Source organism: Parus major, chromosome 2 (assembly GCF_001522545.3).
Source record: "Parus major isolate Abel chromosome 2, Parus_major1.1, whole genome shotgun sequence".
Classification (NCBI taxonomy): Eukaryota; Metazoa; Chordata; class Aves; order Passeriformes; family Paridae; genus Parus; species Parus major.
In genome coordinates this window covers 101,207,582-101,223,492 of record NC_031769.1, presented here as the reverse complement: position 1 = coordinate 101,223,492, position 15,911 = coordinate 101,207,582, and the positions used below count along the sequence as shown (strand labels likewise).

At 41.3% G+C, this 15,911-nt stretch overlaps 1 protein-coding gene across 1 annotated transcript; it reads left to right on the top strand.

The window, feature by feature from the left end:
- The first annotated feature begins 13,321 nt into the window (after positions 1–13,321).
- Positions 13,322–15,499, top strand: LRRC30 (leucine rich repeat containing 30). The gene has a single exon (XM_015651086.1). It carries the CDS (start codon positions 13,355–13,357, stop codon positions 14,381–14,383), a length of 1,029 nt encoding a protein of 342 aa, XP_015506572.1. The 5' UTR covers positions 13,322–13,354; the 3' UTR covers positions 14,384–15,499.
- Positions 15,500–15,911: the final 412 nt, after the last annotated feature.

Below are 15,911 nucleotides of genomic sequence, written 5' to 3'. Positions count from 1 at the left end.
GGCAATTGTTACTAAGAAAAATATTATCTAGGGAAGCTAATAGCTGTTCAGTTTAAATTATTTTTTTTCCCTCTAATACGTATTTTTAAACACTTGTCTTTAAAATCAAGTTAATTTTTGTGCCCATGTGAATTTGCTACACATTGTGACAGAGCCTTTCCAAGAATATCTGAAACATAGCAGCCATCATGACAATTTTCAATAAATCATTCCTGGCTGGGAGTCTCAGAGGAAGAGAAACTAAATGATGATTGAATTATCCTTCTATCTCTAAAAGTGATCTTTCTGAATCAGGACTGAGGCACTGTGAGGAAATGGGTTTGGAGCACTAATATTTCTGCTATCATGATTCCCCCTGTTCTCTGAAGAGCCAATGTACCAAATTTCTACTTTACAGATGAGATTTCACAGCACAGAGTTATAAAATGGCCGGTGACTCCATGAAGAGATTGAGGTACAGGACAGTGGTAGCGATACACCACTGAACTCCTCTTGCAGAAATGCTGGAGATGCAGGAATGCACCCAGTTTGATACCAAAGGCAGTGTGATCTGCATACAGGGCACATGAGCTGGGAGTTACATGGCTAAAACAAGACTATAAAATAAAAGGTCCAGGTCACAAGTACCCGATGGCTCTGCCTCAGCTTCCAGCTTCCCGACCATGTCTGTGCCACCAGGCAGAGCGTGTCTGTGCTGCCTTCTCTCTCTCTCTGGCCAGGCTTTGCCATCTTCACCCCCAGAGGCAGAGGAGAAAGAGGCATCTGTAATCAGGCCATGATTTAAAGGCAGGCCAGATGCTGCCTGTGGAGCAGTGTGCCTCTCTCTGGCCAGAGCTGAACACTTTTCATCCACAGAGAGATGAACATCTTATTTCTGTGGCAACTCCTGTTTTGCAAACACCAAACTATGTATGTGCCATGGCTTTTTAGCTTTTCCAGAAAAGCTGTGAGGCCGTGCTTCCTAGGCAGTCCCAGTCCACCTAGAAGATGAAGTAACACAGCCAGAACCAGTGGTGGGCCATGCTGTAATCCACCTAGCAATATTAAAGATCTGTTTCAAAATCTCTCTGAACAAGACAAAAATAAAAGAGGCTTAAAGTCTCATTTTTTTGTAATCTGAATACAAGCACAGTTCAAGTATTTAGTGAAAACAAACAATATTGGCATAATATCATCATAATTTAATCACATCATCAGTTGAGACAATCAATCCCGAATTGAACATATATTTTGGTATATTTAAGCACCTATTCTTATATAATTGATGAAGTATTTCTATGCTCCTCTACACTCTACAAGGATGCTCAGTGGTTTAGAGAGAAGAAATCTCACAAAGGAATCTTGCAATCATAAGCCTTACACAAAGCCTGACTCCTATACGCCAGTGTCCCCTGCATATTCCTTAAAAGTTATTGAATTAATAACTTAAATATTTATACAGCTATTTGTTTTCCTAGCTTCTGCCAGGAACTAATGGGCTTTCCATTAATAAATTATATGATGTACATTTAATAACTTCAGTAGTGCTTGCAAATCTCTGTTCAATGAAGACGCAGAGACTTGCACAGATGTGTCCTAGGTCATGTGTCTTACCTGCCACAACAACTGAACAAATCTAATGGATTTTGTACAGTTACTTGCTGCTAAAATGCCAATAGAGTTTTATACTAAATGAAATTATCTGTCCAGGCATAGTTTTACATTAATCAGTGGACAGAATTCTTTCTAGCTTCAGAGAAAGGAAGGGATGCAGGGATGTGATTGCAAGAGTCTATAAGCAAGCCTCCCCCCATTTTTGACTTTGAGATAAGTATGAATGTTTAAGATGCAAAGCCAGAGGGTGATATTCCAGATAAAAACTAACAGGTGTTACTTCCAAAATAAACAGCATTGACTGACATTGATTCTGAGTTTGACCTGTTGTTTAGAAAATATTTTGTCTGGTTAATGCCCCAAAATACAAAATAGCTTTACACATCCACAATTATCTAAATGCAATGGATTGCATATAAAATTTAATTTTACATATATAAAATGTACATAGAACACATAATATTAATATAGTTTTAAGAATTTTAATTCTTAAATTTAAGAATTTAATTAAATTTTAAGAAATTTAATTCTTAAATTTAAGAATTTAAGAATTAAGAATTTAAGAATTTATCCAATATATTGGATATATAAAAATATATAATTATATTGGAAATACATCTCTATAGCATATGAAAATAGTGGCCACCTATAAAGAGATAAAGGTTTAGTTAAGCAGGTCCTGCCTTTCATAAACTCATGCTGGCTGGGCTTGATCTCTGGTTGGCCTGTGTATGCCACATGATGCCACTCAAATGTATTGCTCTGTATTTTTCCCTGGCACTGAGGTCAGACTGACAGGCTTGTACTTTTCCAGATCCTCCTTCCAGCTTGTCTTGTAGATGGGGTTACCCCTTGTCAGTGTGGACCTCCCAAGAATAGAGGGATTTATATCACATGTGTTTTTAATGTCTGAAGCAAAGCTCATCTGTCAGCACTTGTGTTAGAAGACCCCAAATTGCCTAAATGTTTCAGGAAGAAAGTTTTCATCAGGGAACACCTTTGCTTTCAGGTCAGGAACAGGAACAGGAACAGGAACAGGAACAGGAACAGGAGCAGGGCAGGAACTGGAGCCCTGCTATTTCAAATGTGGTGATGCCAAAGCTTACACCTGAGCTGAGCTCTGTAGTGGAAACTGTGCTCACTGGTGTCTTGAGAAGGATTCACTATAGAGCACATAAGGAGGAGGGTAGGGGTTAGTGCTGAAGTGTGTTGCCTAATTATTTTTCTTTTTTTTTTTTTTTTAAGTTGCAGTAATAAAACTTAATACTTCCTCCAAGCTGTACATATAGTGTTGGAAGAAATAAGACCTTTTTACACCAGGGAATACAACAGCAGTTCCAGAAGCTGGTTAGGAAGAAACTGTTTCTGTAGCACTGTTGGTCACTGCTGGTCCGTTCTCTGGTAAAAACATGGGAAGTGTTGGGTAGGCTGTCCTAATAAGAGCAAAGCAGGAAACAGGTATACCAGGCTATGAAATAGGAGAGAGACTGTTGGACTATCACAGCTGATGTTCTCACAAATCAGTGGTGCAGAGCTGTGCTTGCTACATAGAAACAGAATCTCTTACAAAATCAGCTAACATTTTTGCAGCAGATGTTATATGCTGTGCATGTCAACTCAAGATGACAGTCTCCTAAAATGCTTTCCAGCAATTGCCTGGATAGTTCAATAAATTATCTGGATACCGCTTCTGCAAGGATGTCGTGGCTGTATACTGCTGCTAATGGGGAAATCGCCATAATTTATGACTTCTACTTTTACAGCATATTTTTTCTTTCAAAACACTTATTTGAAAACTAAAAAAAAACCAAACATGTAAGCATTATAGTAATAGCCAAGATTTTTTCATGAGATTTACAGGGCACAGTTTGAATTGGCATTAATAACATTTTTAACTAGTTAATTAATGTGTTTCCCAGGTGATTGATCCAGCAGCAATTATCAATATCAACACAATACAACATGTGCAGTGCTTTCCTTTACCCATGTTTACAATTGTACACATTGTTTTGCTAATTGGAAGGAAGTTCTTCTGGCATTTAAGTCTTTTTGTATGAGGCCTTGATGGTGCACACTCCTCTCAGACCTGTCTTCAGCACCAAATGCCTCAGAGGAAGGCAGATGTGCATCAAATTGGTGATTCCTTAGTTTGTTCTCCAGCTTACAGGTTCCTAATCCTCAGCACTCACAGCTGGCTCAGTTCCTGAGGCCTGAGATGTATTCTAGTGGCTTTGATAAGAGCCAACAGGTGAAATCCTCCCCACAAAAGACCTACTTAATTCTCAAGTCTGTATACTGCTCTATCCAAATCTGTGCCATCTTTTTTGTGCTGCACCTACCTGCTTGCTTCTTTCTTCCTGAGCTTCTCTCAGGGTTAGCAATTTACAGCAGCTTTGAGCAGCAAACCCCAACTCTCTCTGTTTAAATGCTGATTCAGAGCAATTATTGCTCTTGTGTGAATGTAATTTAAGGGGTAATCATGCAGCTTGCTGCTGCTTACATTCACCTTCTCCTTCTTGTTTAGGAAGCAGCCTTGTTCAGCACAAACATTCATACAACTCATATAGGAGAGGGCATATCCTTGACTTATCATCATCTGTGATTCTTTTCACTTGACAGGTTGAAAAATGCGTACACCTATTTTCTCTGATGGTTCCCTTATCACCGTGGGCCTTCCTGAGGCTAAATCTGCTCAACCATTCAATTTTGATTCTGGAAGCAATGTTAAGGCCATTAGCTGTGTCCACATAAGGATGCTGTTATAAAACTTGACATGCTTATTAATCATAAATTCAGCAGACATTCTGCTTCAATCTTTCTGGGGTCTGCTTATGCTTCATTTATGATGTAAAATGAGGGTTTGGAGGGAAGGTGGTGTATTTTTAGATCAGTATTTATGTCAGGTAGCAGACAGTGTTTGGTATTTCCATATCGCTTTCCACCCAAGGAAATGCACTTAGCTCTTTCCCACTTGTATTGCACATAGTTTGCTCTGGAGTGAGAGAGTGAAAAAGTGCAGTTAGAGAAGTTCAAGAACAGGTGGCTTCAGACAAATGTTCACTCTGCCTTATCAGTGGGGGACTAGCACCATCCCTTTGCCACCATATATCACCATTTATTACTTCTGTATCATGATACCATCATTTGAGGGGGCGGTAAAAACATCATATTAGAATCACTTTCCTTGCTGCTGAATTCCACTAGTGGCTTTTAAAGTGAAGCTGCCAAAATCTATATTCCTGAAATGGTACTTGTCTAAACCCATAGAACACCAGTGGTTTCCAGATTGCTAGTTAAATACATCTCACAACAATAATTTTTGGATTGCCAAACCGACCCAATTAAGACATTTGTAAAACACTGTATATTCAGCCTGGACTCATGAAATAGCTTAGCAAAGATCATTAGCCTTGGAAAACTAGAATGCATTTCCATGGAAGAGGGAAGGAAATAGACTGTAACCTTCTGCCAGCATCTGCCAGCACATTGTTCTGAGGCCACCAGCCCAGGTCATATCTGCACTCAGCCCTGGCTACAGATAAGATTTCTTGTCACTTGGAAAACAGCTGTCTGCAACTCTGTTATAATTGCATTTTCCTCTAATTGCCTACATTTGTTCAAATCCGATAAACTAAAAGTGAAATGCTGTGAGGCAGAAAATGTGGAGATCAGCACCAAAGATAATATGAATGCAGTGGCCTGTGAACCAAGGCTCTGAATCTTGCACAAGTAGGGGAGTTGAAGACAGCAGAAGAGATCAGATTTAAGACCACAATATGGGAAGAGACAATATGGGTCACCACATCTAGTCTCCAATTTCACAGGCAACCATATGTAGAATTACTTTCATCAGTTTATTGAGTTCTGTGTGTAGAAAATTTTAATGACCAGTGCACAGGCTGACACTATTGTTTCAAATCCTCTGCAAATATTTCTTGTCATCTTCCCTCCAGGGAAGGTCCAGGAAAGTATGATTAAAAATAAAATACTCCAACTTCTTGCCGTGCTTACTGCAATCCAACCTCCTATTTTAATTTCATTTTTAAATGACATTTGCATTCCTTTCAAGCCACACATCATTTTCCACCTTTTTGAAGAAGTTTGCCTTGTTGTTAGCTGACCTGGCCTCACATCAGAGCATCAGTGCTCCCCTTCCACTTACCTCCACAGCTGCCAAATGTGCTGTCGTTCCACCTCAGGTGGAATCATTAACTACAATACCCTGTCTTCTCACAGTCCAATAAGTGCTGAAACCCTGTGGTCGTACACCACAATTAATCTCTTCTGATGTTCAGGTACAGAGGAGATTCGTGTTTGATTCTCTCTATTGGGAAGTTGCTCATTAGAGGTTGTAAAATAACAGAGATGGCAATTATGGGTGGGCTTTTCTTTTCCTTTTTCCTTTTGCCTGTACTTGGGCTTGAAGATCATACTTTTCCCTTTGATTTGCTCTGTTTTATTACTTTTAAGGTATTTTTTTTTATGCAAGTTGCTTTTCATGTGCTTTTTTAGCCTACCAAGCTATATCTTCTGCCTCCAGGCTGTGCTCTGTGTGATGTCCTCAGCTCCCCTTACCTGCAACTGGGCTCAGATCTCACCAGCTTTTGTTTGACCATACAGTGACCTGTATTATTTCATAGAATTTCAAGTATTGCTGTCATATTAATAATACCTAGATGCATTGCTTTACTGATTGCTTGAGAAATTTTATTTGTTCACTGCAGCACTTTGAGCTAGGCATTCAATATGTTTCCTTAAGTCAGAGCTTGGAAATTTAAAAGTCAAGCTATTAATCGTCAACATTGAGTCTTCAAATGTCTAGAGGGATGTCTGCCCTTTCATTTGATAATGTCTCTGAAAAATCCCAAACTGAGACACTGGTATGTGTTTTAGGTAGTTCTAATTAGATTCTGTTTTATCATTTATCAGGCATATCAAGGTAAATGCAGAGTTTCTTCTTATATCAGTAAAATTTGTGTAAGAGTCATGGATCTGGGATTAAGGCTCCACAACAGCTTTGACTGAATTATTTCCTAAGTTCTTTTTTGCAATCATTATTGTAATAGACTCTGGATGGAAATACCTAAATCCCTTCACACTGGGTCCCATTGATTTACAGTACGGATTTACCAAATTTCATGAGGACCAAGATAAAAAGAGCCTGTGCTTTCAACTGGAGAAGTATGCATTTATTTTATACACTAAACCAGGCACAGAGACCTGGATCACTTTGTGTTTTATTGTATTTCTAAAATAAGTTTTCAACTCCCCCCTGGGCTTTTCCAGCATTTTCAAATACACCTAAACGATTAAAATAAAAATGAGGGTATTGGTACAGCAGCAATGAACTTTGCAATAGCTAACATTGAGTCACCTGGTCTTTACTGTGGCATGCAAAATCTCGTGGAGCCAGAACAGAGGCACACTGACATTAACAATGCCTGGACAGAACTGCTGATTTTAAACATTCTGTTAAAATCAGCATGTTGGCAGATTGAGCAGGCAGAATCTTAAAGACTCTTACTAGATAATGCTGAACAAATGGTCTTGCTTAAGTCCCATCTGTCTCTGAACTGCAGGTACCACAAGTAGGACCCCATGGAAATGCCTCTCTTGTCATGGGACCCTCAGAATTACTTCTGCCTTCTATTTTCAGAACACAAGTCGGATTTTCATATTCCTGAAAACTAGGCAACTGCAATGACCCATTAAACGTAGAATACTAAAACAGTCTTTGGAGGAGGGACTGGGAGTTTTGCCAGCAGCCCATAGAGCTTATTTTTGGACTCTCAATACATATGGATGATCTTGCTAATCTTGAGCAACAGCTTCACAAGTGGTGGGGGCACTTCCCTTATTCCACAGTGACACATAACCCCTGGGCACAAGGTGCTTCAGAAATTTGGGTCCTGTGCACCACAGGCAGCTGGAATTAATCTGCTCCAGCCACTGAAATAAATCTGGAAGGACTTGAGGGGAGAGGCAGGGAGAGGGAGGAAGGCAGGAGGGAAGGAGGGAAGGCAGGCAGGCAGGCAGGCAGGAAGGAAGGCAGGAAGGAAGGCAGGAAGGTGTTCTGCCTGAAGGCCAACCATGTAGGCATGTGATGGAGAGTTAGATGATCAATTTCTGTGAGACAGGCCAAGAAACATCTCTTACGATATTAGATTAGATTTAGGCAAGGAGGCCATGAAGGTCTCTCTTCTGCTTTCCAAGAACTGTGTTTTCTTATCATGCATCCAAAATGTAGCAAAATGACCTTCAAGAGCTCAGTGAAAAAGAGTACCTGTGGCAGAGATCATGTGGCAGCAGTTACAGTAAAAGTACTTCATCCAGTTTGGATAATCTGTTCCTATATTTTTTCCAAATTTATTCAGAAAGCTGTGGGCTTTGAGTAGCATTTAGCAAACATCCATATTGCTACCAGACAGGTACAGGCTATTTTACAGAAATTTATGAATGTAGATGTGACTGCTCATAAATGTAGGGATGAAAAATGGAGCAGCGTATGCTTTCTATATTGCAGTGGTATCCTCCGTGTAATGGCTTCAGATACATTTGTAACTGGTGTCAAATCTGTCACCACTCTAGCAGTAAGAGGAGAAAAAGGCTGAGTCATGGAGGCTGTGTGCAGATGGCTAAATAAAGCAGGACAGAGCCCTCTGTGCACTCCTGCAGGGTGGTGGTATTCCCTAGGGCATGTCTATGTTCTACACACCCCTTTTCCTGCAGAGGAGTGGGCAAGGACCTAAAGAAAGCAAGTTTTGGTGGTGCCAGGGAGAACTGCTATGGGCAGCAGATGAAACAGTGCCCCAGAGCACATGGATGATGGTGCAGAGCAGGATCATGGGTTGCCTCTGTTTAATATAGAAGACAGACCAGCTTTTTGGCTTGTGTACACACCAATTGTGGCAGAAGTAGGAGGTGCCAAAACAGTCATTCATGTATTTGCTGGAATTTCAAAATACTATGGCAAGCTGTTGAAAAGGGAATAAAACTTCCTCTAATTCCATGTCATATAAGAAATGCTGCTGTCCCTGACTACCAAGAGGAGGAGCCTGTCATTTCTAGACTACGTAAACACACAGCCCCGAATCTCTCTCTTTTACTCTTTTTACTAGGTTTAGTTCAAGCTTGTCTTCTGTCAAGAGGTCTGCAGAAAAATGAGCCCCTGCATAAGCAGTTATTCATCTCCAGGTCCAATTCTTCATGGGTCAGGCAATCCTGCAGCTCCACATGGGACCTTAATGAAACATTCCAAGAAAGCTCCAGGGACAGACAGTCATTAAAAGCTGTTAACAGCACCATAATTAAAAACAAATTAACAGGAAATCTGAAATTGCTTTAAGAATTGTTTCTGTCTTGTGTCACATCTCATAAACCTCAAATTACCATTAAAATTTTACTTAGATTTCAGAATAGCTTCAAGATCAACAAGCCACTACAAAGTAGTTAAAAATCTACAAAATTTGCTTCCTTAGCACTAAGACCAGAGGATTTCCCTGACAGTCTGAATGGCACTGGTGCTTTTAAAATCCTTTATTTACTTCAGAGGAAAGAAATAGCAAAAGAGAAGATGGTTCAGTAGCTGCAGCTGTATTTGTAATGAATATTTCTCCAGCATGGCTTGTTTTCTGCTGAACTTGAAATGAGTTAACCCTTTTTAGCCAAATCTTCTTTCCTGTCACAGGAAGTATTAGGTAGTTTTTGCATCCTCATTTAAAACAGGTGTTTATTATAAGATATAGATAATGAATTAAATTAAAAATTTCTTCCAACAGAGTGTGGATTGAATTTCCCAGCATTTTAGAAATGGTTATGCTTAAAGATTTAAAGGATTTCTTCTTATATTAATACATTTGGAAAACACTGAGACAGAGGAACTATATAAGGTTTTGACTCCATAGAGAACATAAAACTTGTTTCAAAATAAATTATGAACCTATACATACATGATAATGAAATTATAGGTATCTATTGTAAGCTCAGCAATTTAAAAGACAATGGCAGGATCAATTTTGCAGCAAAACAAAATTTAAACTCATTGTGTCAAAATAGCTATGGTTTAATTAAAAGCCTGATGCTATCAGATATTTCATTAAAAGTTCAAATCCTATGGAAAAATAATTACGTGATCCCAACTTTTACTTAAAACCAATACAATTAGTTCTATGGAAAGTCCTTCCTGGATGCAGAAAAAAAAAGCCTAGAAATTGTATCCCAAGTGTATTCAACAGACTCAAAACCTGAAGACAAATAAAAGATCCCATAGATAATAGACTTGAAAATTCCAGATCTTTTGTGAACTCATCTACAGATTTTTTTAGGGCTGACAATCCTGATTCCTTAAGAAAAAAAAAATCTAATAATTTGCATTGTCAAAGAATGTCAGAAAATATAGCTTGTCATTTTTGTCAGCTTACCAGTTTTTTATCATTGCTAATAATGCAGTTTCTTTTATTATATTAGTTAGAGTACAAAATTCTTCAGAAAGTTTTAGGTTATTTTTTTCCCTTGAACACTGACATTTTTGTTTAATTAATAAAGTGATTATCACATACACTGTGTCATGTAAAGCCCACCAATTTGGGCTTCCAAACCTGCATGCATGAAATTAATTTCTGCTTTCTGCCAGGCTGTGTGGACATAGGTGAATGCTGCCTTAGAGCATTCCAAAGGAGTAGATCCATTCTCACAGCCCAGCACAGCAAGGGCCAGGGCAGGGCAGGAGGCAACCCAGTAAAAAGGGAACTGAAAAGTGTTTGAACAAAGCCAGTCCAGGACTCCAACAGGAAAGGAGATATTTCTGTTCAGAATTTTAGTTCCTGAGATGTCCAGATGAGGCCACTGTGGTTTTATTATCTCAATTTCAAGAAAAATTGAATTTGGTTACCTCAGAGTTTCCTGTCTCCACAACTGCAAGCGTACTCAATTGCCTGTTTTTCTGTTGGAGAACAAAGAATAGGAAATGGGTTCTTTTCATTTTTTGTGGGGTTTTTTTTATTATTTTTTGTTTTGTTTTGTTTTGTTTCACACAGTGGTTATGATACTCACAGAGGCAGGAAGGGAACTGGACAATGAGAGCTACAGATGTGGAATTTCTTTTTTAAATCCCCTTTGCTGCTGCTTGATGTCTGGCAGGCAGTGGAGATACAGCAGGAGATGCTGTGTGGCTGGAGCAGAGCAAGCATTTCTCTTTGATAGAGATCCCCTGGTGAAGCTTTCCAGCAGCAGCCCAGCCCAGACTCTGCTGGGCTGTATCACAGGCCTGGTTTCAAATGGACAGTGTGGTGCTAAGCCAGGGAAGGATACAGAGCACTTTGGCTGAGTCACACTGCTAGGAAACGAGGGTTTCTGTGGTGAGAAGCCGCAGCAGGCACTGCCAAGTCCCCAGGCAGTGAACTCCAGTGTGTTTTGGAGATGGGGACAATGTTCTCATCCAAAAATATCTGGCCAGCCATGGTGGGAGGCAGTGGCTAGAGGGAGACTGTGCTTCCTTTTGTTTTGTTATGCTTTGCTACTAAAAGTGACCTGCAGGAGAAGGAGCTCACAGGTGACTATGGGGCTATGGTCACAGGTGGCAGCCCAGCCACAGGGAGCAAAGCTGGTCTCTGGCAGATTCTGGCAGATTCTCTGCAGCAGGCTCCTCATTTCAGAAGTGAGGCTAAAATAAGGGAAATGCCTAATTTTACAAATGCTCTCTAAAAAGCCTTTTTCTTCCCTTTGCATTTGCCACTGCAGAAGCGAAATGCCATGTTCAAACCCGTAGATGGTCTCTGATAATAACTGCATTTTAACAGCAGCTGGGCAGACATCCTAAAGGCAGAGCTCATCAGGGGCTCATGCTTTCACTTCTCCACCCATTTGGGATGAAGGGCCACATTTTAGGGCCCCGTCATACACAGCCCAGTCTTGCCAAAGCCACTGGGTTTCCTCTTGCCCCTGAGCACCTCCTCTGCCTGCAGCACCAGGGTTATCTCTGCCACTCTGGGTAGCATGTGGGGATGATGGTTAACAAGAACACTGAATCAGCACGGCTGCGATGGCAATTAGTATAACATTTGTTTGTAAACTGACAAATACTGGCAAAAAGTGCTTGTGAGAGAGGGCTCTGTGACTCACAGGCTGCCAGCTCACTCTAACCAGATACAACTGGCCTCAGCCTTTTTCAGGCTCACCCAGGCACTCCAGAGAATGCAATATTTCAGCCTCAGCACCAGCTGGTTTTATGCCATCAGCCTTGTTCAAACACATATTTTAATTGTGTTAAAGCTCACTCGGCTCACCACCATCTCACCCTGTGGTCCTGGCTGGTGCAGGACCCCACTGGTCAGACACAACTGCAGGAATGTCCACTCTCTACCCTCTCTTCCCAAGCAGATGCAGCTCTATGAGGGACCCAAAGCTCAAAGGAGACTGAGTGGTGCTTGGCATTAGGAAGGGACTGTGGGAATTGACTCCAATGTGGTTGCTGGAGTGCTTTGGCTTCCAGCTGCAGTTTCTGCATAATCCTTTAGCATCTGAGCTAACACAAGGTTTTAAGGTGAGGCTCTCTGAAATGAGATGATAAGTGAGGGTACACTCATTACCAAATCTCTCAGAAGGCAGCAACACATCTTCATCACCATGGATTCAATGGAGAGGAAAAGCCTTGAAAGTCTTGTACTATTTGTTGCAATTTTCACCTAGTTTAAATGATACCTGAAGTTTTTGCAGATCCTTTTTTTGGTCCCTTTAAGTTTAAACTCACTGCATACATATTCCTGTAGCAATACAATTCTCTTTCATCAGCAGAGCTCACTTCAGCTGTTGTTGGGTATTATTATACTGATTACTGCTTCTTTCCTCTTCCACCAGGCTTTCTATATTGGATCTAAATGTCATTTATAGTTCAAGCTATTTGACTGCTAGTCCCCCTGTACCCCAGAATAGCCCAGGAAGACATGAAAGTTCACAAGGAAGGGCACATCAAGAGGATCCATTTTCTAGAGGACAAAAGAATCAGACTCCAAACATTTGGTTGATAGATGTGAAAGTAGTAGCACAGGACATTTAGGACAGAGTAATTTGGTTAGAACTGTGTGGTATGACTGCTCACACTTGGTGCTGTGGGTAGCTAGATATTATCCAACTGGGCACAAATACTACTGCAAAATGTCACTGCTGCAGTGAATTCGGCACCCTTTCTGAATAGAAAGAGGCCAATCCTCACCATAAAGGACATACAAAAGCTAGAACTTTTTGTGAACATTTTTTTTTTAAGCTTAGCAGAAAACAGGGACTGACATAAAAAGTCTTTATCAGTGTATTTTTGCAGCATGCAAAATTTTTTGGTAGATCGGTAACTACTTCAGAGAAATCAGGAACCAAAATAAAAGCAATTATGAAAACATCCTTTAAATCTGAACTGAAATGATGGCTTCTTTGCTTGTTTCCTTCTTTAGCTTGCTTGTTTGTCTTTTTGGAATTGCTCTTGCTAATTGTCCTGCAGCCATGGTATGTACCAGATAGCCAAGAAAGCTGACATGGTGAAGTTATATACAGCATCCTTGTGACCTTTTTGCAGTGAAGATACATATCTGTCCAATAAAGCTCAGGCCAAATGACAGTGACAGCTGTCTTGTGGCATTCAGTTTGAATTGAACAGGTTTGCTCACAAGTCAGGAGCAAGTGTTTCATTACCGACTGTGCACCAAGATCAACATAAGCCCCCCAAAGTGAAACTTTCCTTCAGCAGCTATGGAAACTGTTCCGGTGGACTGAGATGCACTTCACAGGCTCCTCCTTGTCTCCTTGCTTTGACTTTCCCACCTCCTGCAGGCTGTCATCCTCTGTTAGCATTTGCATATTGCAAGGGAATAAAACCTCAGTTCTCTCAGGAGTGAACCGGAGTGTTATGGGAACTGAGCACTCAAAGAACGAGGAGCGAAGGACCATGGTTTTCCTTAGGAAAGGCCCGAAGCTGCCTGCATGGGAAGACGCCCTTCTCGCAGGGAGAGAGCCCAAGTCACTGCTGAAACGGGGATTGCGTTATGTCAGCTTGAGCCTCATAATGAAAGGGATGACCAGCACACCTGACTTCTTGTGGGGGCTGCATGAGGTGCAGAAGCTGAACCTTTCACGCAACCAGCTGGTGGTGATTCCCCCTTCTCTGGGGAAGCTGGACAGGCTTGTAGTGCTGAACTTGGGTGGCAACTGCCTCAAGTGTCTGCCTAAGGAGATCGGGCTGCTGAGGAACCTGAAGGTCTTGTTTGTCAATATGAACTGCCTGAAAGAGGTGCCAGCAGAGCTCAGCTTGTGCAGGAAGCTGGAGGTTCTGAGCCTCTCACACAACTGCATCTCACAATTGCCTTTGAGCTTCACCGACCTGACAAGTTTGAGGAAACTGAACCTCAGTAACAACCGCTTTGTGCAAATTCCGCTCTGCATTTTCGCCCTGAGAAGCTTAGACTTCTTGCACCTAGGGTCCAACAAGCTGGAAAACATCGCAGAGAGTATCCAGTACCTGGTCAATCTGCAAATCTTTATCGTGGAAAATAACAACATTCGCAGTCTGCCACGGTCTCTGTGCTACATCAGCACTCTGGAGTTACTGAACGCTGACTACAACGCCATCCAGACCCTCCCAGATGACCTGTACCTGCTGCGCCGGCTGCGCCGCATTGCCTGGAACCCCATGGACAAAGGCCTCCACATCGCCCACAACCCCTTGTCCCGGCCCCTGCCCGAGGTCGTCGAGGGGGGGCTGGATGTCCTCTTCAACTACCTCAGGGACAAAAAGGAGCACAACTGAGTTTCTGCTGAGCTTGGGATTAAGCCTGTCATCAAGACTCAATCGCACCGGAGAGCTTTCCTGCTCAGGCATTTCCACTTCATAATGCTCGGATTTCGAAGGCTGTGGATGGCTTTAGTAACACTTGGAGGAAAGCAAGTAAAGTATGACGGTCTTGATTAAGTGTGTGAAGAGCAAACTTTCTAGGAGCAGGCACCTCTGTAACCTTCACTGTTGTGGTAGTTGGGGTTTTTTTTAGAAAAAAAATACAACCAACAAACTTGTGATAAAATATTTGCTCTTCATTTGACAGAAACAAATTAAAGCATACTGACAGACTTCCAGAAATGTGCATTTGACAGCTATTAGGCTGGAGAAATATTAATATAAGTTAGACTTTCTCTCTATGATTGCAATTGCATTTCTGCTCCTGCTCACTTCTTCATACACAGGTAAACCACGATATAAACAAACACTGCTATCTAAGCGAATCTCAAGGAAAATGTTTGCTTTTGGCACTGAATATATCCTGAGCTATATTAGCTCACCAACAATATATTACTGGTCAGTTCAATACCACTTGTTGTTTACCCTACAGCTGTGCTCTGGCCTGTATAAATTACAGGTAGAGATTGCCAGTGACGAGGCAATTTGCCAGTTCTTCAGAAGTAGATCCCAAACTTCCCCAGAGCTCCTACTTCCCCTGGTGAGACTAGCAGCCCTTCACTCGGAGCCTCCTAGGATGCTGACAGCAGTGCTTCACATCAGCTGGGAGCAGCATCTGCACAAAGCAGAGAAAGGACTGTGGCTTCTTCCCTCACACAAAAGATGGAGTTGCTCATTCCTAGGGGTCCAACTGCCCTCCATTCCCTTTCCCATATCCCTGCAATCCGAGCTATGGGGTGACTTTACTCAGGAGGCAGTACATCTCCTAAAGGTGAAATACTTCTTTCAGGAAAAACAGCATCAACCCAGTCATCACCTTAAGTAAGAGCTTCAAAAACAAATAGTTATTTCTGGGATCGTCAGTATCAGCCAGTAGCATAAAAGTCAGGTCTTATGTGGTTTCTTATATTGATCTTCTGTGAATGCCCTTCATCAAACTTTTATCTGGTAATAAAGAGGCAGTATGAAAGAGCTGTTAACAATTTATGCAACTTGGGTTTTTTTGTTCCCTCACACCAGTGTAAAACAGAAGCCGTGTTGAAATCAGCTAAGGTAAATGCTTGCAATGGCAGAGTAAGAGAGGAATGAGACTGTAATTCTTGAGCTAATTATGAGTATTCAAAGCCATTTTCAAAGTGCTTACTATGTCAAATCTCAGGAATAGATTACTTTCTAAAACATAATTTGTTCAAAATTATGAAAGTCTGTGAGAGACTGGTCCTGCTTCTAGCGAAGTTAATGGACAATGCCTGGCTGAGGGAAAACCTCCTCAGCAGAGGTAGGAGCAGCCTGGTAACAGCAGACAATTATGTAATTCATAGGTACATGTGAATAAACACAGCACCTTTGGCCACACTGACATTATTGGTGTGGTATTGAATGC

Bases quoted from the DNA above. Each gene is read 5' to 3' on its own strand.
- LRRC30 (XM_015651086.1), top strand. From the start codon at position 13,355: ATGCACTTCACAGGCTCCTCCTTGTCTCCTTGCTTTGACTTTCCCACC.